The sequence below is a fragment of the Acipenser ruthenus genome, chromosome 8 (assembly GCF_902713425.1).
Source record: "Acipenser ruthenus chromosome 8, fAciRut3.2 maternal haplotype, whole genome shotgun sequence".
NCBI lineage: Eukaryota > Metazoa > Chordata > Actinopteri > Acipenseriformes > Acipenseridae > Acipenser > Acipenser ruthenus.
The window spans coordinates 25,842,282-25,867,635 of NC_081196.1; the positions used below are offsets into that span (position 1 = coordinate 25,842,282).

Consider the following 25,354-nt stretch of genomic DNA (forward strand, 5'->3'; position numbering starts at 1 on the left):
AATATTGATTTGATGTAGATTTTTCTTTTGTTCACTCACTTTGCATTTTGTTAATTGATAAATATAAACTATTAACATGTCTATTTTTGAAAGCATTCTTACTTTACAGCATTTTTTCACACCTGCCTAAAACTTTTGCACAGTACTGTATATGGTAACAATATCCTGGGAGACAGTCAGCATGGTTTTAGGAAAGGGAGATCGTGTCTAACTAACCTGCTTGACTTTTTTGAGGATGCAACATTGACAATGGATAATTGCAAAGCATACGACATGGTTTATTTAGATTTCCAGAAAGCTTCTGACAAAGTCCCGCATAAAAGATTAATTCTTAAACTGAACACAGTAGGGATTCAAGGAAATGCATGCACATGGATTAGGGAGTGGTTAACATGTAGAAAACAGAATGTACTGATATGAGGAGAAACCTCAAAATGGAGCGAGGTAACCAGTGGTGTACCACAGGGATCAATATTAGGTCCTCTGCTATTCCTAATCTACATTAATGATTTAGATTCTAGTATGGTAAGCAAACTTGTTAAATTTGCAGACAACACAAAAATAGGAGGAGTGGCAAACACTGTTGCAGCAGCAAAGGTCATTCAAAATGATCTAGACAGCATTCAGAACTGGGCAGACACATGGCAAATGACATTTAATAGAGAAAAGTGTAAAGTATTGCATGCAGGCAAAAAATGTGCATTATAAATATCATATGGGAGATACTGAAATTGAAGAAGGGAACTATGAAAAAGACCTAGGAGTTTATGTTGACTCAGAAATGTCTTCATCTAGACAATGTGGGGAAGCTATAAAAAAGGCTCGGATATATTGTGAGAAGTGTTGAATTTAAATCAAGGGAAGTAATGTTAAAACTCTACAATGCATTAGTAAGACCTCACCTAGAACATTGTGTTCAGTTCTGGTCACCTCGTTACAAAAAGGATATTGCTGCTCTAGAAAGAGTGCAAAGAAGAGCAACCAGAATTATCCCAGGTTTAAAAGGCATGTCGTTGCAGACAGGCTAAAAGAATTGAATCTATTCAGTCTTGAACAAAGAAGACTACGCGGCGATCTGATTCAAACATTCAAAATCCTAAAATGTATAGACAATGTCCTGAAAAAAGAAACAAGGACCAGGGGTCACAAATGGAGATTAGGTAAAGGGGCATTCAGAACAGAAGATAGGATGCACTTTTTTACACAGAGAATTGTGAGGGTCTGGAACCAACTCCCCAGTAATGTTGTTGAAGCCGACACCCTGGGATCCTTCAAGAAGCTGCTTGATGAGATTCTGGGATCAATAAGCTACTAACAACCAAACGAGCAAGATGGGCTGAATGGCCTCCTCTCGTTTGTAAACTTTATGTTCTTCTATTTAAAAAAAAAAAAAAAAAAAAGAAAGAAAATATATCAGTGCTGTGTTCCTTTTCACATTATTTACCAAACCATGTTCCTTATGAGATATGTTATTTTAATTAAACCAAAGTTGTGGAAAGTAAGTCGTATTTGTAGTGCTGCTGTGTTCTCACATACTGTTATTTAGTACATTGTATGCCTTTAACTGTTAATGTAGTATTAAGTGTTTTAAATAGTTTCTTAGCAAGTGTCTATTGCAGCTTTTAGCAGTCTTGATTACAGTAGCAACAAGCACAATTTCAAATGGTTTATTTATGTGCGTATTGACTTGAATACTGTAGTTCTTATAGGTAATGTTTAGTATTGGTAATGCATAGAAATTAGTCCCACACTGAAATATGGTTTAGTTTAATTTTATATATATATATATATATATATATATATATATATATATTATATATATATTGTGACGATCTGCGTTCCTATCCCAGGCTTTGCTTCAATCAGACACTTGACAACCAGATGCAAGGAAACGCCGTAGCGTATGTTTATTATTTACAGACTGAAAAAAAGAAAATAAAGAAAACAAAACCTAACCCAGTCTCGGGTCCTAACTAAACAAATCGTTTCCTAACTACTGACGGGGCAGGCTAAGCCTGTTACCTTGTCTCCAAAACCAAAATCGTAATCCAAATACCTTTCCAAAATGTCGTTAACCAGTTCTCACAATCCGAATATTCTTTTTCCTTGTTTTTACTCTCCCACTCTCCAACTCAGCTCCTACCATCACCCTCGTTCAAGCATTCAGCCAACAGACATTTTAAATGGTAACCAATTATATTATTAAACAATTGACAGATCATTAAATTGGACAATTAATTTGAACTGGAGCCATTCTTGACTCCAGTAGCTTCCACCTGGTCCTAGTGTCCCCCAGGTATTGTCTCTGACCAATAATAAATATTTGTTTAAACCATACTTTTTATTAATTTTCTTTGTTTACCACCCAGTTGGTTTAGGTTGTCATTCACCTTTTTCCCGCTTCCTTTAACCAATCCCTCACACTACCCCCCCTTTTGCACGATCCCGTGGGATCGGGCATACCAACCTGGCAGAGCTGCAAAAATTAACAATTTTCCACCCAATGTCCGAGGCCTCTTAAGCGCTGTTTGGACACATAGATTCCGTCCTGTACACAACCTCTCCGTTCAACCTCACCCTGTTGTGCAAACAAACTAACCTCTGTTTGTGGGTACCGTGAAAAAAAATCTGCATTAATATGCTCTTTGCCCTTTCTGTACTTGAGCTCGAAACAGTATGGTTGCAAAGACAAGAACCAACGGGTCACCCTTGCATTCCCGTCTTTGTTGCGGTAAAGCCATTTTAGGGGTGCATGGTCTGTTACTAAGGTAAATTTTCTACCCCACAAGTAATAGCGTAGAGCCTCTACTGCCCACTTGATAGCCATACACTCCTTCTCTACAGTGGCGTATTTGATTTCCCTTGGTAACAACTTCCTGCTTAAAACAAGACTGGGTGTTCCTCTCCGTTCCTTTCTTGGGACAATACAGCCCCTAAACCTACAACAGAAGCATCAGTCTGCAAAATGAAAGGTTTCTTGAAATCTGGGCTAATCAAGACTGGCTCCTGACAAATTGCTGTTTTTAAATCTCTAAAAGCCCTTTCCGCTTCCGAATTCCAGACAATTTTGTTTGACTTTGTTCCCTTCGTCAGCTCTGTCAGGGGAACTGCTCGAGTAGCAAAATCTTTTATGAATCGTCTAATACCCTACTAACCCCAGAAATGCCCTCAGCTGTTTTTTATTTGCTGGTTGTTTACAAGCTTGGATTGCATGTACTTTCCTATCTTGGGGTTTTATTTCTCCATTCCCTAGTATAAACCCCAAATACTTGGTTTCCTGTAAGGCGAACGCACACTTCTTTTTATTTGCGGTCAGTTTAGCGTCCCGCAACGCCTGTAGTACCGCGCTCACCTGGTGTAAATGGGATTTCCAATCCTTACTAAAAATGACTACATCATCCAGATATGCAGCAGCGTACTGCTGATGGGGACGAAGAACTTTATTCATCAACCTCTGAAAAGTGGCTGGCGCGCCATGAAGGCCAAATGGAAGCACTGTAAACTTAAAAAGACCCTCTGGCGTAGCAAACGTTGTTTTTTCTTTTGAGCTTTCTTCTAAAGGAACCTGCCAATATCCTTTAGTCAGATCTGACGTGGTAATATATTTAGCCCTGCCCAGTTTCTCAATCATCTCATTTATTCTGGGCATGGGATATGCATCAAACTTTGATATCTCATTAACCTTTCTAAAGTCAATGCAAAACCTTACTGTACCATCGGGTTTCGGGACCATTACCACTGGACTTGACCAGTCACTGTCCGATTCCTCGATTATTCCCATTTTCAACATACTCTGTATTTCTGTTTTCATACCCTCTCGCTTAGCTTGTGGGATTCTATATGGCCTTTTCCTGATCACTACCCCTGGGGGTGTAATAATCCTGTGTTCCACCAGATTAGTCCTACCTGGGACCTCTGAAAAAACATCTAGATTTGTTTGTATTAACTGATTCATTTCTTTCTTCTGCATCTCAGACAACTGTTCACCAATCTGTACCTCTTCCACATTCACGTTCAACACTTCTGTCTGCGTATCATTCACCGTCAGATCCCCCTCATTCCATGGCTTCAGCAAATTAATGTGAAACAGCTGATATGGGTTTCTCTTACCTGGCCTAAACAACCGATAGTTAACATCAGAGATTTTTTCTACTACCTGGTATGGCCCTTGCCACTTAGCTAAAAACTTATGTACATGTGAGGGTAATAAAACCAAAACTTTATCTCCTACTGCAAACTCCCTTAACCTAGCACCTGCATTGTAATGTCTCTGTTGTTTCTCTTGTGCACTTTCCATGTTCTGTTTGACAATTTCAGCAACTTTTCCCATTCTTTCTTGCACTTGACAGACATACTCAACTACATTTTGGCCCGAACTTGATTTCTCCTCCCAAGCTTCTTTAACTATGTCCAAAATCCCACGGTGTTGTCTGCCATACAGCAACTCAAATGGCGAAAACCCAGTGGAACTTTGGGGTACTTCCCTAAAAGCAAAAAGCACAAAGGGCAACAGCTGGTCCCAGTCCTTCCCATCAGGGCGCATTACTTTCTTTAACATTTGCTTTAATGTTTTATTAAACCTTTCCACCAAACCGTCTGATTGTGGGTGGTAAACAGAGGTCACTATCTTTTTAATATTACATAGCGTGCACAGCTCCTTCAGTATTGAAGACACAAAGGGAGTTCCCTGGTCGGTAATTATTTCGTTTGGAAAACCCATTCGACTAAACACTTGCAACAAGGCTCGAGCTATGTTCTTGGCACTGGCAACTCTTAATGGAATCGCTTCCGGATACCTAGTTGCGTAATCTACTATAACCAAAATGTGTTTGTACCCCGAACTCGTTTTTTCTAACGGCCCCACCAAATCCATGCCAATTCGGGAAAACGGAATTTCAATTATGGGCAAAGGAATCAAAGGAGCGGGTGCAGGATTTTTTTCTGAAACCAATTGACATTCTTTGCATTGATTACAACGATTAAGAATTTCTTGATAAATCCCAGGCCAGAAGAATCTACTTAAAATCCTTTCCCTAGTTTTTTGAGCCCCTAAGTGGCCACTTAACACATGACTATGTGACAGATGAAAATCAGTTCTTTAAATTTACCAGGAACCAATAACTGTTCTAACCAATCACCTTGATCAGTTTTGGTTACCCGATATAATAAGTCATGTCTGGTGATAAAATGTGGAAGAGGTAGGCTGTCTCGGATATTTTCATAGTCGTCATCAATTTCAAAGACTTGGCTAAAAGCAGCACGTAAATTTGGGTCTGCTGCCTGCTCTTTCCTGAAATCCAATTGCGATACCGGCAACTCATTCCACATTTTCACGGACATATTTCCTTGTGAAATCAACGTTTCGGCTTTTCTAAGCCTTTCTTGTTTTGAAGTTTCACTTTTCTTTGTATGTTTTCCTGATGGTAACCTTTGTGGTTTATGCTGACCCCTGCTCTCAGGTATAATTTCCCCACCTCTCCCAGACAGTGTTTACCATAACGTTACAGAGTTGCCTCTTTTCTCGTTCCCTTTTCCCTATAACCCCGTCTTGTTTTTTTAATTTCCTGGACTTTCTTGTCTTACCCGGTTCTGCAAATATCTCATCTGAAAAATCAAACAACGTATGTCCCTCAGACACACCTTCATCAACAACTGACATTGAGGACAATTTCTTCTTCTTGATTAGAATGTTAAAACTAGGACAATCTCTCCCTATAACTACCGGGTAGGGAAGACGTGGAAATACTCCAAATTTATAGCGTACTGGTTCTCCAGCAATCTCTATCTCCACTAACTTAGCCGGATAGGTTTTAATGTCCCCATGAATGCAATTAATCCTAACTTCGTTACAGTCTGGTAAATTTAAATGTTCAATTAGTGACGCAGTGATCAAACTTTGCCCACAGCCTGAATCCAAAAGTGCTACCGTCTCCCTACCAGCTACTTTAACAGTAGACAAATAATCCCCCTCCAACATTCGTGAGGTAAACAAGTTATTAACAGTGGTGACGTAATTGCAGGTATAGTCACAGGCCCCATATGCATCAGCCCAATCACACTCCATACTTTCTTCCCCTTGAGTTTTTCTACATTGTCTAGCAATGTGTCCCTTCTGATGACAATTAAAACATATAATGTCAGGGTTATCCCGTCCCATATATTTTTCACCCCAAGGTCCCTTCACAGCCCGTGGCTGCTCTTCGTCACCCCGTTTCCCAAGCACAGTCTTACCCACGTCGGTGTGTTCCTGCTTCTTCAGGAATGGGGCGGCGTTGTCCCTCCGGGGGAACAACGAGCCAGCCTGTCGGCGGCTGTATGACTCTCGACCAGAGATATCAGTTCATCGGCGTTAGCTGGATTGGCCTGTCCAACCGTTTTCCTCAAAAAAAACGGTAACGCTCTCAAATACCGGTCCATAACAAGTAATTCCACGACCCGTGCTGATGAGTTGAGCCCCGGTTGTAACCATTTTTGGGTTAGATGTATCAGGTCAAAAATTTGAGACCGCGGCACTTTATCCTTTAGGAACTGCCAGTCATGGAACCGCTGAGCTCGTACCGCTGTAGTAACTCCCGCCCGGGCCAATATCTCCTTCTTCAACTAACTGTAGTCAGCAGCCGAGTCCGGCTCCAAGTCAGAGTATGCTTTTTGGGCGTCCCCTATCAGGAGTGGTGCTGAGAACCCTGCCCAACGAACCTGCGGCCATTTCTCCCGTTCCGCTGTCTGCTCAAAGGTTAGCAGGAAAGACTCCACATCATCCTGGTCAGTCATCTTTTGTAAAAGAGAAGTTGTGGATACAGCCCGTTCTTCAAACAGTTTAGTAACTTGTTCTTGCATTACAGTCAATTGTTGCTGTATCATCCGATTGGCCTCGTGCTGCATAGCACTAGCCTGCAACAGTGCCTGTACTGCCGCCTCCATGATCCACTCTTATCACAGTACAAAGCCAGGGTACGAGTCTGAATTTATTGTCAGACAAAACAGCCCCACTTCTGGTACCACAATGTGACGATCTGCGTTCCTATCCCAGGCTTTGCTTCAATCAGACACTTGACAACCAGATGCAAGGAAACGCCGTAGTGTATGTTTATTATTTACAGACTGAAAAAAAGAAAATAAAGAAAACAAAACCTAACCCAGTCTCGGGTCCTAACTAAACAAATCGTTTCCTAACTAATGACGGGGCAGGCTAAGCCTGTTACCTCGTCTCCAAAACCAAAATCGTAATCCAAATACCTTTCCAAAATGTCGTTAACCAGTTCTCACAATCCGAATATTCTTTTTCCTTGTTTTTACTCTCCACTCTCCAACTCAGCTCCTACCATCACCCTCGTTCAAGCATTCAGCCAACAGACATTTTAAATGGTAACCAATTATATTATTAAACAATTGACAGATCATTAAATTGGACAATTAATTTGAACTGGAGCCATTCTTGACTCCAGTAGCTTCCACCTGGTCCTAGTGTCCCCCAGGTATTGTCTCTGACCAATAATAAATATTTGTTTAAACCATACTTTTTATTAATTCTTTGTTTACCACCCAGTTGGTTTAGGTTGTCATTCACCTTTTTCCCGCTTCCTTTAACCAATCCCTCACAATATATATATATATATATATATATATATATATATATATATATATATATATATATATATATACACACACACACACACACAGTATATAATATGACACACACACACACAGTGCTCCATCGCTATAAGGCTCTCGATTATAATGCACCTTGGATATAACGCTCCTACAGCATGTCCCCCAATTCCCTATACTAGTGATTCATGCAATATTTCTACAGTAAATACAGTACCGGTGTTGTTCAAACTGTAAACAACTTCTCAGTCTAACTCTGTTTCTGTCTCTCCCTTTTGATACATTATCTGAACTGAAGAAAAGCTGTGCTGGCAATTTAACACATCTTAACACATCTTATTCAGAATTTGTTTCATAACTACAGTGCCGAGAAAGTTTGTGAACCCCAATGATAATTATGGAAATTCCATAGTTTTACCATGATAGCCTTCTTGAATCAAAACCTTTTCTTAAATATCCAATAGGGTTTATATTAACCAATCCATGTCTTTTGAAACAAAATGATGTATGAATTAGACAAACAATGAGTAATTAAGATTCAGGGTATGTGAAAAAGTAAGTGAACCCCTGGTTCTATCAACTCAATTAAGGATAATTAGGAACAGGTGTTTAAATAATTAGGTAGATCGTCAGGGGTCAGATTGGGAGGCCCCACCCTATATAAAGATCAGAAACTTTGTGAGTTTGGTCTTCACCATATAGTTGTGTAGAAATACGTCATGCCACGATCAAAATAAATCTGAGGACCTCAGAAAAACAGTTCTTGATGCTCATCAGTCTAGAAAGGGTTACAAAACAATAAGGATTTGGGGCTCCACCAATCCACTGTCAGACAGATAGTCTACAAATGGAGAAAGTTCAAGACCATAGTCACTCTACCCAGGAGCGGTCGTCCTACCAAAATCTTTCCAAGAACAAACCGGAAAATCATCAAGAAAGGTCACAAAGAACCCCAGAGTAACATCCAAGGATCTGCAGGTCACTCTCGCCTTGGCTAATGTGAGTGTTCATGACTCAACTATCAGAAAAAGACTGAACAAGAATGGTGTTCATGGAAGGATAGCCAGGAGGAAACCACTGCCCTCTAAAAAGAACATTGCTGCCTGTCTGAAGTTCGCCAAAGAGCACATACATGATCCACAAGACTTCTGGAACAATGTTCTCTGGAGAGATGAGTCAAAGGTAGAACTTTTTGGCCTCCATTAGAAACGTTATGTTTGGCGAACACCAAACACTGCATTCGAACAGAAGAACCTCATCCCAACCGTCAAGCATGGCGGTGGGAGTGTGATGGTTTGGGGCTGCTTTGCTGCCTCAGGACCTAGATGGCTTGCCATCATTGACACAACCATGAATTCTGCATTGTATCAGAAGATTCTAGATGAGAATGAGCCGAGTCCGTGAGCTGAAACTGAACCGAAAGTGGGTCATGCAGCAAGACAATGATCCTAAACACGATCTACAAAAGAATGGCTGCAGAAGAAGAAATTCCGAGTTTTAGAATGGCCTAGTCAAAGTCCGGACCTAAACCCCATCGAAATGTTGTGGCAGGAGCTGAAGCCAGCTGTCCATGCAAGGAAGCCCTCAAATGTCACCAAGTTGAAGCAGTTCTGTAAGGAGGAATGGGCCAAAATTCCTCAAAACCGATGTGAGAGACTGACCAACAGTTACAGGAAACGCTTAGTTGAAGTCATTGCTGCTCAAGGGGGTGCCACCAGTTACTGAATCTAAAGGTTCACATACTTTTTCACACATGGATATTGAATTTTGAATCGTTTGTGTCATTTGTTTAGGAGAGGAGCTGCAGCTTTCTCCAGGAGACAAAACACTTCAGTCCCGCTCCGGCAGTCGAACCTGGGGCAAGCCCATTCCCTCTTCCCCTCACCCGACCCACTCGCCTTCTCACACTTGGCTTGCTTGTCTGTCGCTTCGAACTGAACTCCTGACCACCGTTTAGCCAGGCTATTTATAGTTTGAAAACTGCTAATTAAAATGATCCACGAGTGGGAATGTTAACTTTTTTTTTTTTGTAAAAAATATAGCAATGATTACATGGTGCATAGTTAATTCACGGAAAGTTACATTTTTGCTTCACTATAGTGACCCCATATGTCCCTGGTTGTTCCCTGAGATCGGAAAATGCAAACCTTCTGACAGTCCTAAAATTAGTTTTGACTCTGTCAGAGCCAGGGCATTTAGTTATAACGCCCCTCGTCTTAGAACTTGCTTCTCTTGCTTATCAGGGATGTTAGCACAATTGAATCTTGTAAATCCTGTTTGAAAACATATTTGTTTGGGTCTGTTTATTTGTAGCTGGATTATATATTAGACACAGGCTTTTTTATATTTATTTTGTAAAAGCACCCTGGCTTGCTTGCATGAAGAGCGCTATATAAGTGAAAGTTGTATTGTCATTGTATTATTATTATTATTTGGGGGCCACGCAACAAAGTTGCTGTGGAACCCTATTGTTATTGTTAACCTTTTAAGGTCCTATTATTATTATTATTATTATTTATTTCTTAGCAGATGCCCTTATCCAGGGCGGCTTACAATTGTTGCAAGATATCACATTATTTTTACATACAATTACCCATTTATACAGTTGGATTTTTACTGGAGCAACCTAGGTAAAGTACCTTGCTCAAGGGTACAGCAGCAGTGTCCCCCACCTGGTATTGAACCCACGACCCTCCGGTCAAGAGTCCAGAACCCTAACCATTACTCCACACTGCTGCCCAGAAAAAACGACTAGAGACCTGTTTTTTACGTATTTTTGATGATCCGACCTGGTCCGACATTATTATTTTCCCTTTCCGGTCCAATGTCGGACCCTGTCCGACATCATCAAAAAGACGTAAAAAAACAGGTCTCTAGTCGTTTTTTCTCTAGAAAAAGCTGAGAAAACCATGAGTGAGACCGATAGGAGCCGAAAAAAAGGGGCGGATCTGAGAAATACAGATAGCCCCGGCACCACAGTGATAACACGGACATAAAACAGACAAGATATCTGCTTCTGCATCCAGTGCTCAAAGAATATCACAGACATTTGCAGAGCTTTTTTGAGATGTTATAGTAATAAAATAATGACTTGGATCGCATTATTGAGGAGTTTGGTGATAAAACGAGTGATCAGGAGATGATTTATCACTACTATGAAGAGGTATGTGAAAAATAGAGCGAACAAGGGGTGGGGCAGGGCTGGAAATGCAGTACTGAGTGTCCTGTTGATATGCAGTGCCTCTTAAAACTGTTTTACTGTGAAAAAAATACTTTTAAAACAGCGCGTCTAAAATAAACTACGAGTGTGAAAATAAATTGGACCCGACACACCTGAGACGCACTGAATAAAGGGACCGCAAAGGGTTAAGATTATTTTTATTCTGCCAAATTTTCAAATGTCTTAAATCAACATCGTTGTACAAAAACTCATGAAAGTTCACACAATGGCAGAGGCCTGTGGGAAGTTGTGCCAGCCCGAAAATGAAGGTCATAGGTCACATGGTTCGGTGGCCATATTGGATTTGTCCAAAATATTCAAACATCTTCTGCGAAACCGTTCTGCTGATTGAAGCAAAATTTTGTTGTCAAGGCAAGTCGCAACATAAAAAAAATAATTGCCGCCGCATATATTACAGTATTTATCCTAGGTAGAATGTTGTAGACTCATGAATCTTCACAGAGTAGTAGAGGCCTATGGGAATTAATGTGTGCTCTATTCAAAAATGACCTTGATCTTGACCTATAAAACTAGCTTCTAACTCCTTACAGAGTGCAGATATGGTAATGGTTACTATGGAACACAGATAGGAACCCATATGCGCTCTGTCCAAAAATGACCTTGCCTCGGACTTGACTTCTCCTTAAGTTCAAATGCAAAACTGGCTTATAATTGCTTAGAGTGTGCAGATACCATAAGGGCTCTATCCAAAAACTACCTTAACAATGACCTTTGACCTATGAAGTTTGTTAACCCTTTGAGTAGTGCGCTCTAAAATGCCCTGCCGGCCCTACTGGAGTTTTTTTTTCTGTCTTCTGCACGCGCTTGATTATTATGAGTACAGCGTAAAAACAAGCTGAAAGGTATGTTTGCATGTATGTAATGAATACTGACGAAATGTATTGATCAATTAAACAAACAACTATTTACACACAATCACAGACAGATCGATACATTTTGTTAGTAGGCATATTAGCAGTTTATTTACATTACTATGAAAAGATGTAAACAAATAATTACCGTAAATAAATAAAACTAATCATTAATTGTTATTTTGACATAGGGAAAGGTTCTGACTAAAAAATAACAGGTAGGCAATAAACAAAACAGGGTGGGAACACGTCCTAACAAAAAAAAAAAAGAGCTGAACGAGAGAGAGAGAGAGAGAAAGCAGTGTTTGCTCCAGGACTTACAGACTGAGGGTCAATGTGTCCCCCTCTCAATTTTAGGGGGAAATTTTTTTCAGTGAGGGTGTGTGATAAAGAGAGAAAGGATCAATGCTGTAAATCTCCCTCCCAACCAGAAAGGGCGCTGTGTAAGGGTGAGGGTATGCTGCCTCCTATGGACCACCTTGATGGTAGGTGGAACCTGAATGTAACCATATTAGGAGGAGCGCGTAGTTGCAAGTACTCAGGACGACTCCATTGCAGTCAGCTGCGGGGCAGCCCTCTGTTGGAGAAACCATGGCGACACGTTGATTGCAGGGAGGAGTTTGCTGGGTACAAAAGGGAAGCAGCTACGCCAGTACCTCCCCTTGCGCTGAGAGAATAAGCGACCAGCTGGAGCTGTTTGTTTTGTTTTCGTGTCTATTACGTGTTGTTTGTTTTCTGTGTGTTTATTCAGAGGAACAGGAGGACGGGAGGCTGTAGCCGCTGAGCCAGCACTAACCCCGGAGCAAAACACAGCACAGCGCACCCACCACGATTCCCGGAGGAAAGCAGCACATTTTCGTGCATGGAGGATTGTGGTTAAGGAGTGTTTTTCTGTTTTTTCCAGAGACTGGACACTTTTCGTTTTAGCCCGATACCATCGTTGGTAGAGGGGTGGATTATTATTATTTTTATTAGTATTATTTGTTTTTGAAAGTAAACCAAGGACTTTGTTGGGAGAATTCTGTTTGGATATTGCACGTCATTTCACTGCACCATTCGCATCCTGTTCACGGGGGGTCAATATGTTTGATACAGAACCAACCACCATTTTTTATTTTTGTTTGTTTTAAATATGCCAGAGTTTACTGACTTTTTCTGAAGAACAAAAAATAAAACTGTAAAGCTGTAGATACAATCAAGGTGTGTCTACAATACTCACTGTCACTGTTGGGGAAAATATTGGGAAATGTGTCACAGTGACGTTGGTGTATCACTGAGTAGAGGACATTCATTGTACAAAATCACATTAGAACAGGGATTTTCAATCTTTTTACACTGCATACCCCTTTCCAAAAAATGTAGTCCATCGCGTACCCCCATCGGAGATAGAGGCATAATAAAATGAAAACAGAAAAGAAAGGTCTGTACAATAACATGATATAACAAAACGTATAAGCCTTGGAGTGTGTGGTAGATACAATTATAAAAGTTACAGTTATAACAGAAAAAAATATATATTATATTTACTTTTGGATAAAAAAATAGTCCCTCAAACAGGTTTCTAGTTGTTGGGAACATCATCTTTTTATTTTAAATATTAATTAATTAAAATCAACAAAGCCTCCGTGCTAGCCTCAATCACTCAGAAATGACATTGGACTATTCTGTGATGGCAAATGGCAATCATGTATTTTTATTGATAATAAAGTTACAGAAAAGAAGGCAAAGAAAAGTTCACTGTCCACTCATCTCTACAGCTGACCTCATTACGAAAACATATTACTGCCATTTTTAAATTATTGGTGACTAAAACGTACAGTACTGATACCAATTAAAAAATAATAATAAAATGCTTACCTAGTATCAGTGTAATGGATGTCCCTGCTTCTTACCACACAAATCACTGATGATGACAGGGAAATTGCAGAGAGCTTCAGTCGCAAGACATTTTTGGCATTTTTAATCTGACGGTATTTCGTCTTGATTGCCCTTTGCTAGTAATGTACTAGTATTGAGCCAACAATCCATATTTTTTCACTGTATTGAAAGCTAAAAACTCTTATTACTCACACCAGATGTAACTGCATGTCAAACTAGACCGCATGACAATACTTCGGTTTCTGACTGGCCATACATTCTGTATTTTGAAATGAACCAATAGTACTTAAGTTACAATAAACTTTAAATCGGGTCATTGAAAAAAATAAATATCGATTTGCAGGCATGAACGCACATGAGTTAAAAGACTAGGCTTTTCATTTTTTAAAATATTTTTATAATAGTCTTTTTATGTATCCCAAAGACAGGCTGCAGTAACCGCCCAACTGTTTATATGACATTTAAACAGGGCTTATTTAAAATGTACATATTTAATATGTAAATGAGTCGTGTGTGCACTGAACGCTCTGTTCCAAGTACTCTTTCTGTGTACTTTGTTTTTGGTCCTTTTTAAACGCTTTGTAAAGTGCCTTTTTTTGCTGAATATTTTTTTTTAATTGATCTATTAAACCATTTTGTTTTAGATTTAGATTTGTCTACTTTTGGGATGTAATTGTTTTGCGCCTCTCGTACTACATTTTTGAAAAACAGCCATCCCTTTTCTGTGGATGTTTTCTCTATTTTACTCCAATCTACTTCTGTTAGTCTCTGTTTCATACCTTCATAGTTTGCTTTTCTAAAAATGTAAACCTTAGCTTTAGTCATTACTTTTGGGGTTTTAAAAATCACTTCGAATGAGACCATGTTGTGGTCTGAGTTTGCCAATGGCTGGCTCTCTGACCACTGTTTTAGTTATTCTGTCTTCGTTACTTATTTTAATACTGCACATAATGATATGGTTTTGAAAATGCTAATTACCAAAACCATGCTGCACGTGAACTGTATTACATAATAATTTCCTTTATTCCAATTCCAGTGGTGTTTTCTCAATGCAAGATGTATTGTAGGCATATATACAGTGCCGTATAAAATCACATATTTTTTATCATGCCGTTATAGACCTACTGATGAAATGGCCAAGAGACAGTTGGTGCTTAACACATACTAGATTACTTTGGCCCTGAATTTTAGCATTTTTGGTCTTAGAAAAGACACATTTCACATTTTAACGTTACCGTAGGCTACTTTTTTATCAAAATGCATTAATTTACTGCGTATTGGTATTGCGTCTGGTCTGGGAAGGGGGGACACACGGGCGCGTTAAAAGAATTTCAGCAGGACATTTTTTTTTTCAGTGGGGCATTGGCGCAATGGCACGGCCTAGCGCGAACACAGAGAGAGAGAGAAATAAATCATATCCGGGTAAACAGGTGGTGGGAGCGGAGGGAGTGAGTGTCAACAGAGGAGCTGGAACAATTTTTATAGTGGGGGTGCGGAAAGCCATTGAACAAAACTGTAAACCCTGCCGCACCCCCAGCACCCCTAGTTCCAGCGCCCCTGAGTGTCAATAATGCTTCAGCGTATGATACTCCTTAAAGCATGTAGCAACGCACAGATCTGTGTTGCACTCCATGCACATAAATCGCGTGTCCTTCCTCTGCCTGGACCTACGAGTGGTGTGGATACAGACGTGACGCCAGCGCTGTGCACGAATGCCCTTTGCTGTTTGGGGTACGGGATGTGGAAAATGCCCGTCGGTGATCCTTGTCGGGTGTAAATGTAAAAAAAAATGTAAAAATGGTAAATATTCTTCACTTGTGTCTTCACTGACACACTCGCTGAATTGTATGTATTTTAAATTTAAATCGGAATCTGAATTCAGTATTATTTCTAATACTTCTTTCTCACTGAGTAATTTTCGCCAGTTTACAGACATTTGTCTTTTACAGACATTTGTTGACATTTTTGTGACTGGGTTTATTGTATGTAATTCAGTCAATATCTGGCAGAGGGCACAAGAGACCAATAAAAGGTGTTACAGAAACCTAGTGTTACATTATCATGTTAGGAGTTTTGTAGGCTTAGCAATTGCAGAATGTACCGGTGCGTTCGTACTCCCTGGGGACCAGAGAGCAGTGAAGGTACCGGTACGTTCGTACTACTCAAAGGGTTAAAAGTAAAGATGCTGCATCAAAAAAAATGGAGGCCAGGAGCAAATCAAATTCAGCATATATTGTTCTATTACTCTATGGTAGAATATAGTACAGTCTTCAAAGTTCAAAGAGTAGTAAAGGCCAATGGGGTGCTATGCCACAGGGGAAATAGTCATAGGTCACATGGTCTGGCACTTGGCCCCCTGGTCATTGCTGCTTGCAGTCATCATCATCATCATCATCATCCAAAAAACAACCCAGCATAAAAAACCTGTTGTCCTATTTCTTGATTAATAGTGTTGTCCTTTCTTTATTTATATTTATTTACACAGAATTACATAAAAACATTCCAGCATTTGCGGTTAAAACTGTTTGAACCAACTGCTAAATCACAATGGAGTCAGTTTATTACTCACCTTAATGCATTTTAAATTATACTGCATATTTTCTATCAGTTTCCTTTATATAAAAAATGATAGTCATTAGACAGAGGCATTGCTCTCTTTCATTTTGTTGTTCTGGCTTGCTGGCATACTATAGAACACTTCAGTGTTAATATAATTTACACCACATTAACAACTGTATATATAAACACACATGAGTACATTATTATACAGGACTACATTATTTATTTTGGCGACACAGTTTTCAGGTCCCGGTAATGTACAGACTGTCAGCATTAATGTACCAAAACCTTTTTTATTCACCGATATGTAAATTTAAAAAAAGTACTTGCAATAGGAGTCGAATTTCACCAATGAGAAGACTATTCTGTATAAAACAGGCGATGCTATGTTCGGTATGATTCTTTTGTTACATTAAACTTCACTGCCTTACATCAGCTGTGACAGAAAGAGACACTTATTGCACTTATGTCGGCATCAGGAAGCAATCACCACAGAGCACAAACCAGATGCTGATAAAAGCACGATGTATTAATACAGTTGTATTAACTTTTTTTTTTTTTTTTTTTAAAGTAAACGTCAAGAAATAAGACAAAACGCGCAATTAACACGCATTAAAAAAAATTCATCTCCAAAGAAATTAACACGTTAACCTCAGAAGTTAACTGCGATTAATTGATAGCCCTAATTGAAACATTTTGTACTGAAAAGATCGGAGGGTGTGCAAACTTACATTAGACCAGACTCACTTCTAGGCTAAAGAGAACACAAAAAACAAAACAATAAACTGCACTTTATGCTTTCATTTCAACGAACACACAGGGTGCAGTCAATCAGAATCATCATGGATGAAAAGAAAAAACAAATCGTCCTCTCTAAGAGGAACAAAAGGAGGGTCGTGGATTAAATCTGCCAGTGACTTGCTTTGTTAACAAGCATGCGCTAAGGAAGGAACTGCCAAACGACTCACTCATTCAATTGCCTGTGCCTTTAACCCCTACGCACCGGACCACTCCAATGTCGGAGCTTAAGCACCGATGACACAATCTCTTTTCCTTGAGATCTCACAGCAATAAGCCGTGGGGCAATCAAATCAGTCTCTGAGCCATTGAATAAGGCTAGGCACTAAGAACAAAACTAATATCGTTAAATTTGCAGACGACACAAAACTAGGAGGAGTGGCAAACACTGTTGAAGCAGCAAAGGTCATTCAAAATGATCTAGACAGCATTCAGAACTGGGCAGACACATGGCAAATGACATTTAATAGAGAAAAGTGTAAAGTATTGCATGCGGGCAATAAAAATGTGCATTATAAATATCATATGGGAGATAGTGAAATTGAAGAAGGGAACTATGAAAAAGACCTAGGAGTTTATGTTGACTCAGAAATGTCTTCATCTAGACAATGTGGGGAAGCTATAAAAAAGGCTAACAAGATGCTCAGATATATTGTGAGAAGTGTTGAATTTAAATCAAGGGAAGTAATGTTAAAACTCTACAATGCATTAGTAAGGCTATGTTCAGGGTAGACAATCATACTTTAACCTTAGGCGTCTCTCTAATATTCTGTATTCCCCCTCAGACTCACTTGTGCCTGAGATCCATCTCTCGCTTGACGAAAGGTGTTATGTGGGTGTGGCGGAGTGTCCCGCCCCTATTTATTATTATTTGTATTTTTGTTTGCGGCGCGGGTAAAAGCGCCGCGTCTTTTATTATTATTTAAAACCCTGTGAGGATGCATGGCTGATCAGCTACTGATTATTTAAATAGCTGACAGTCATGCATCCTTACCAAACGCGTGCAGACTCTGGCCGGGGGATAATAAGATAATTACCAACTAGTTAAATCCCTCGGCCAGAGTATATAAACCAGCAGCTCTCTGCACTCGGGGTTGGGGTGTTGGAGTAGAGAGTACGGGGAGCGGAGAGAAGGAATAACATTTAAAAAACAATTGCTAATACGTGCTGGATTATCCAGCACGGCACTTACTTGTTTGTTTATTTATTCGTTTGGCCCTCGTGCCCTTTTGTTTGTATTTTGTTTAAATCTTTTGTTTGTTTATTATTAAATACGCTGAGTGCTTTTGCACTCGGTTTCACCCGCCCATCCACTGTTTTGGAGTCAGTTACTTCCTGGTCCGTGACGTCATCCACCACACCACTGCGAGCCAGACTGTCACATATGGTGTCAGAAGTGGGATAAAACAAACGCCTCCAATAGCCGGACCAGGAAAGAAAAGCTCGTTTTTTTGTTCGTTTTTTTTTTTCAAAGTGTTTTTTGTGTGTTTTTTGGGGAAAAAAAAAAAAAAATATGGGAAGAAACGGACGGAGGAAGCAGCAGCTACAGCAGCGTGGGGCCGGTCGCAGGTCCCACTGTAGCTCAACCATGCTGGACGTCTGCCCCACCTGCTTGAAAGGTGAGGAGTGGTGCTTCGCTGTTGGGGAGGTGGGTCACATAGCACCCGACCAACCCCCTCCATGGCAGGAGAAAGAGGAGCCAGAGCGTCCAGTGAGGGAGGACCTGCATCCTCCAAAGAGGACGAATGCACTCTCCTCTGAGGGAGTCTGGGACTGGCTGGTGGAGCCGGGGAGGGATTATGAGGAAGCCCTCCCTGCAGTGATCAACCTCCTGTGGGCAAGAGATGGGGAGCGCTGGGAGGCCTGGGAACAGCAACACCACCCAGCATCCCTCCCAGACATCGCAGCCATGGTGCTCAACTACCTGGCTGCGGATATGGGAGAGACCCTGCTGCTGCCATCTCCAGCACCAAAGGGAGAGGAGCCATCGCTACCGTCTCCACCAGCAGAGGGAGAGGAGCCATCGCTGCAGTCTCCACCAGCAGAGGGAGAGGAGCCATCGCTGCCGTCTCCAGCGCCAGAGGGAGAGGAGCCATCGCTGCCGTCTCCAGCGCCAGAGGGAGAGGAGCCATCGCTGCCGTCTCCAGCGCCAGAGGGAGAGGAGCCATCGCTGCCGTCTCCAGCGCCAGAGGGAGAGGAGCCATCGCAGCCGTCTCCAGCGCCAGAGGGAGAGGAGCCATCGCAGCCGTCTCCAGCGCCAGAGGGAGAGGAGCCATCGCTGCCGTCTCCAGCGCCAGAGGGAGAGGAGCCATCGCTGCCGTCTCCAGCGCCAGAGGGAGAGGAGCCATCGCTGCCGTCTCTAGCATTAGAGGGTGAGGAGCCCTCGCCACTGTCTCCACCACCAGGAGCAGAGCAGCAGGAGCTGCCTCTGTCTCCACCACCGTCAGGAGCAGAGCAGCAGGAGCTGCCTCTGTCTCCACCATCACCAGGAGCAGTGCAGCAAGAGCTGCCTCTGCCTCCGCCACCTCCACCAGCAGAGGGAGAATGCCTGCTGGTTTCGCCTCCACAGCCTGAGGAGGAGGAGCCCGAACGTCCTACGCCCGAGTGGGAGGAGCCCGAACGTCCTACGCCCGAGTGGGAGGAGCCCGAACGCCCTACGCCCGAGTGGGAGGAGCCCGAACGTCCTACGCCCGAGTGGGAGGAGCCCGAACGTCCTACGCCCGAGTGGGGGGAGCCCGAACGTCCTACGCCCGAGTGGGGGGAGCCCGAACGTCCTACGCCCGAGTGGGGGGAGCCCGAACGTCCTACGCCCAAGAGGGGGGAGTCGGTGCGTCCACAGCCCAAGAGGGAGGAGTCGGTGCGTCCACAGCCCAAGAGGGAGGAGTCGGTGCGTCCACAGCCCAAAGAGGGGGGAGTCGGTGCGTCCATAGCCCAAGAGGGGGAAGTCTGCGCTTCCACAGCCTTAGGACCCAAGCTGCCAGCAGAGGGAGAATGCCTGCTGTCCCCATCTCCGCCAGCAGAGGGTGAGTTCCTGCTGGTTCTGCCTCCACCGCCGTGGGAGGACGACGTGTTGCTCCCGCCTCCGCCAGCAGAGGGTGAGTTCCTGCTGGTGCCACTTCCACCCCCGTGGGAGGACTATGTGTTGCTCCCGCCTCTGCCAGCAGAGGGAATATGCCTGCTGGTTCCGCCTCCCTTGCCACCACCAGCAGAGGGAGCATGCCTGCTGGTTTCCCCACGGCAGCCTGAAGGGGAGGAAGCCCTGCGGCCTTGGCAGCCTGAAGGGGAGGAAGCCCTGCCGCCTTGGCCGCCAGAAGCGGAGGAGCCCTGCCGCCTTGGCTGCCAGAAGAGGAGGAGCCCCTGCCGCCTTTACCAGCAAGAGGAGAGGAGCAGGAGCTGCGCTGGGGACCACCCCTGCGCTGACTCGGGAGGGGCGAAGATGAACACACGCTGTCCTCCGAAGCGTGTGCCGTCAGCCGCCCGCTTCTTTATACTCTGCAGACTCACCGTGCAGCTGCCTCAGAGCTACGGTTACAAGCCCTTTTCTTTAACCACAGGACCACACAGCCTCCTACATAATCTTCACTTTTCTAAAACTAAATTAGCCAGAATCTACCCTGGATTGGACCCTACCTGTGCAAATGTAAACAAGCACCTGCCTCCATTTCATATGTTTTGGTCCTGTTCCGAGCCGACACCTTTCTGGTCTTCCAGTTTTGAAACTTTTTCTCAAGTGTTGGACACACCCATTGATCTCTCCCCAATTGCTGCACACTTTGGAGTTGCACCTGAAGGAACTGGTCTGTCTAGGATGTAGACTGACACTCTGCAACTTTAATAGCTAGATGCCAAATGTTATCCTGTTGTTAGGGATCTCATGCAGATCCTCCAGTTGGAGAATTAAATTCACAATCCGCGGAGGCAGATAAATTTTACTCTGCCTGGCAGCCTTTCCTATCCCACTTTGAAGAGCTCAGATTTTCCTCTCTCCCCTGACCTCTCCGCACGGCCTTCAAGGTGCCAAGCCTATCTCTGTCCCTTTTTTTCCCTTTAATTTAGTTATATTTATATATTTTTTCTTGTGACATGTTTTGTCTTTGATTTTGTGTTTGTCTAAAAAACTTTCAAATGAATAATACTTTGTGATATTTTGCTTAATCTGGACTACTTCCATAAAATAGCTGACAGTGCCTGTAGATAGCACTGTTTGTCATACAGACCATGACTCGGACAAAATCTAGTAGCTCCTCAACGGTAGAAGATATTTGATATCTGATTTTTATATTGTCATTCTATTTAGGCAGGAAAGGCTTAAAGGGCATAGTCTAGAGGCACACTAATTCGCGACAGTCAATGTTTTTAACTGCCCATAATAGACCTTTTAAAGTCAATCAAACTGACTGGCGGCTTCAGTCTCTGCCCGTCAACTAGCTTTTGAAACGTTCTGAGGAGTAATGATCAGTTAATGCAAACACTAAACAATATACTGGCCCAGTAGAATCTGTGTGGGGCCGGTGGATTTTTCCATCCATTAGCCCTGTTGGATTGTAGATGGAAAAGTTAATTTCAGTTCTACAAGTAATAACTTTGTATTGCCTCATTGTGTTCCCAACGGCTTCTTCTGTACCAGGACCAAAATTCCACCCTCTACATCCCAAACTTCTTAAAACACAGATGACTGCTTCTCTTGATACATCAAAAATAAGTTGCAAGGACGTACAAGCACCACCACTGTGCATAACCCACAAGGGATAAATGCAGATTAGTGGATTTTACTGAGTGTACCAGCTATAATCTATACAGCAAGCTATCCAAATAATTAGCCCTTACCTCTCATCCCAGCTTCCCCTCTTCAGCATTTCAAAAGACTGCCTTAAAACCATTCGGATGAGCTGGAAAAAGAAAGCAAGAATCAAAGTCTGGAATATCAATTTGTAGGGCAATGCTGGTGTTTATTTCAGTCAAGTAATCATTTGTATTGAAATGAAGACTGGCATTGTGAATATTAGATATGTGAAAACTACATTTATTTAAATGTAATGCAGTCCTTCTACATTAAAAACAGAAGAAAATATGTATGTTGTGCATAGTATATGAAGTGTGCTTGCAGTTGATGAAAATTGTGTAGTTTATTTATAATACATAATGTAATAAAAGAAAAAGCAGTATGTGATGACAAAATACAACGAGAAATAGACAAGAAAGTAGATAACATATATCATCAGATTTTGATAATCTCAACAGTTTATACTAAAGAATGTTTAACAAATTGCATCACAATAGGATGGATTGACAAACGCCTCCATATATTCCCAGTTTATTACTCGTAATAACTTATGGGACAGTCAGCAATACTTTCTATACTATATAGAAAATATACATAACATTTTATGTATAACAATTTATTATTTGTTAATGGCAGAGATGTAAAGCTGGATTACCGCTCTATTGGTTATCTGAATAATTTTCAACTCATGCGAGTGCATGGCTGGATGGCGGAAATGTAGTAGCATGTGCAGTAGTACCTTGTAAAATTTATCAAGGCGCAGTCTGTCTATGCCATTCCATTCCCGATTCATGGTCTGAAGGAAGGTCTCTAGAAATAAATACTCTGAAAATAGAAGAGAGTGGGTTAACATCCCATAACATTACTCCAACGTTCTTTTTCAATACTCTGAAAATCCCTGTTCATATGTTGAGGCGTACCGACTGGTTTAAAACACGGTTATAAATATCTGGTGTCAAACAAACCTGTCTAATCTCTACTTTTTGGGGGAAAGCTTCTAAATGCTTACTTAGAACAATGACAGGTATACAATAGGCTCACTCCCAGTATGTTCATTAATGTGTTCCCATGAGCAAATATCTTCATTTGACTTCTTATGGTAGTTTCACATATGGGTTGTTTCCAAGTGAACCAAATTGAGTAAAGACAGTTGGTTTGGTTTCTTTTTAACATCAAACAAAAAAACGAGAATAAAAAAAAGATCACTTACGGGCATCAGACTTCTGCAAGGAATGTATCAGCCGAGAAATAACAGCTGCCAATTCTTCCTGTAAGAAAAAGCATCTGAGGTAAGATCTTAGACAACATTATACAAACTAATCTAGTAATGACATGCAAGTTATGATTATGATTTATTTAACTCTTTCAGCTGTTTGACAAAATTGAAATGAAAGCTTAAAACTGAAAAAACAAACTGCATTTTTTTAAATTGTGACAAATAAGCTCAATACAGTGTTATTGCAGCACTCATACCAATGGATTATACAGTTAGACAGAATGTAGAAAGAATAACAAGGATCACAGTTTATTCCAGTTTCATCAGTTTCAGGACCTCAACTAATATTTTCTTTCAATACGTTTGCATTTTTAGTCAGTTTAACATTATTGATGCATTTTTTTATTAGGTCTAGGGCTGTAGAAGGGTCAATTTTAACCTTTGAACGTTCGGAACACATTACCGAATGAAGGTTTGAGTTTACTAATTTGCATAATTTACTGGTGTCGTCACCATAGCTACTAGTTTATATTTGATTGAAAATCCTATAAAAAACTGAAAAAAACATCCATGTGTAGTTCAAAAATGTTATATAGAACTAATTATGTTTTTATAATTTAAATAAAAATACACATTTATGTAACCTCATACATTAGTGTTGGGTGATAATGCAATTTCCTGTTATCTATTTTAGGCTCTATGTTCTGTGGCTGATTAGTTCGTTTTGTGTTGCCCCTTTGTGGTCACTTTTTATATATTTCTTAAGTGTCATGTTCTCTTAATTTCTCGATTGGTTTGGAGGCATCACATGACCAGAAGTAAGTCTCCATTGCCTCAGCACATTGTAGTACACTGTTCAGTACTCAATCTGTTTGCATCTGTAATCGTTGCTGCCTTGGAAAGCATTGTTTGTAAGTATCTGTTGAATATATATATTAATTGTGATTGACATGATTATTATATTGATGATGTGCTTTATTTCGCTATTTCCAAGTTCTGTTAGTTTCCAGAGGCTGTGTAAATAAACAGCATTAGCGGATTGATAACCAGCAGTATTTTATGTTTGTTTAATTATAAGTACGGCTTAGTGTTATACGATATACGAACTGGGATTGATGTGTGTATATGCTTAGATTTAATCGCTATATCGTTACATGTTTGGTATATACTGTACTTATTTGTTATGCAAGTACTGTGTAGACTGGAAATAGGTATATTTTGTATATTAGAAAAATATGTCCAATAAGGATGGTGTTATGCAGTTATATTGCAGATGTTCCTTACAAAGTGTACATACAGTGCAATTGTGATGAAGTACTGTACTTCTTTCTTTCTTAGTTTCACACCAGTTTTTACTGCTGCATAAGTGGCTAAACAAAAAACATCAGCATTCAAATGTTCTTCATGTCTCTTTATGTAGTGGTGAAAGAAGGAGTTTAGCTGCCTGTTAAATTGTACAGAGCTACGTGCAAGGAGAACAGAACAATGAAAAAACAGCTTCATTTCGGGCGCAACAACACAGATCAAGTGTCTACTGCCACGTCAATTACGGCATTCAGTCGCCTGCAACAGAAGCAGTAGTCAGCAACCTAAGGAAACCTCTCTTTATTGTGCTCCTAGAAAAAGACAACCAGCATCTCATTATGTCAGAACAAGGTGCTATAGGTGATACGATAGCTGAAACCAGATCTCATAGTTCCAGCTCATCCAGACGCTCTTCCAGATCAACGATTAGCATGGAGGCTGCCAGAGCACGTGCCAAAGCAGAGGAGACACGTACTTGTGCTTCCTGTGCAACAAAGGAAGCAGACATGATGGTGGAGAAAGCACGCACTGAGGAAGAAGAAAAGAATTCCGTAGCTGCAGCCACACGCAGGAAGGCAGAATTGCAAGCAAGCTTACATGCCCTACAACATGAAAAGGAAGCTGCCGCTGCCCTGGCCCAAGCTGAGACCTGGGAGGCAGCCCTGGAAATGGATGACAGGGTGCACCACAGTCAGATCAATTTGCAAATGGCCCCTCAAAACCATGCGCAACGCACCAACGACTACGTGGAGAGTCACTCCAGACTACACAGCAGTCAGCAACGACTATGGAACCGTTACCAGAATCTGTTACGTCGCAGCTTCCACATCAGGTGATCGATGCTTCTGCAGCACATCACACTCAGCTGCAAAGTGACACATACGGCAACATACCCACAGTCGAGCCGTACCAGACTTCAGAACCACACTGGCATAATCAGAGGAAAGCTCTATTGTCTGATCGTGAGCCACCTTATCTGCGACAGTCAGAAATCTCTGCCACACAAGTTCCCCGCATTAAAGATGAACAGCCTGAATCTCGCCGGTCAAGGAGATCAGCGGTAGCTGACCAAAACCACCCTCACCCTTTCAACCTTCAACATGCTCCCTCCTTCT

The 25,354-nt window shown here is 41.5% G+C and overlaps 1 protein-coding gene across 1 annotated transcript in view; it reads right to left on the minus strand.

Moving 5' to 3' along the window:
* The window catches only part of LOC131737878 (ribosomal RNA processing protein 1 homolog A-like), a 52,879-nt gene extending 28,132 nt beyond the window's left edge, over positions 1-24,747 (minus strand). Inside the window, exons 1-4 of the mRNA XM_059029653.1 lie at positions 24,715-24,747; positions 22,929-22,986; positions 22,458-22,543; positions 21,763-21,824 (exon numbers count right to left, since the gene is read on the minus strand). Coding sequence (XP_058885636.1) covers positions 21,763-21,824; positions 22,458-22,543; positions 22,929-22,986; positions 24,715-24,747 — 239 coding nt within the window. The remainder of the gene's footprint in view (positions 1-21,762; positions 21,825-22,457; positions 22,544-22,928; positions 22,987-24,714) is intronic.
* Between the last annotated feature and the right edge of the window lie 607 nt (positions 24,748-25,354).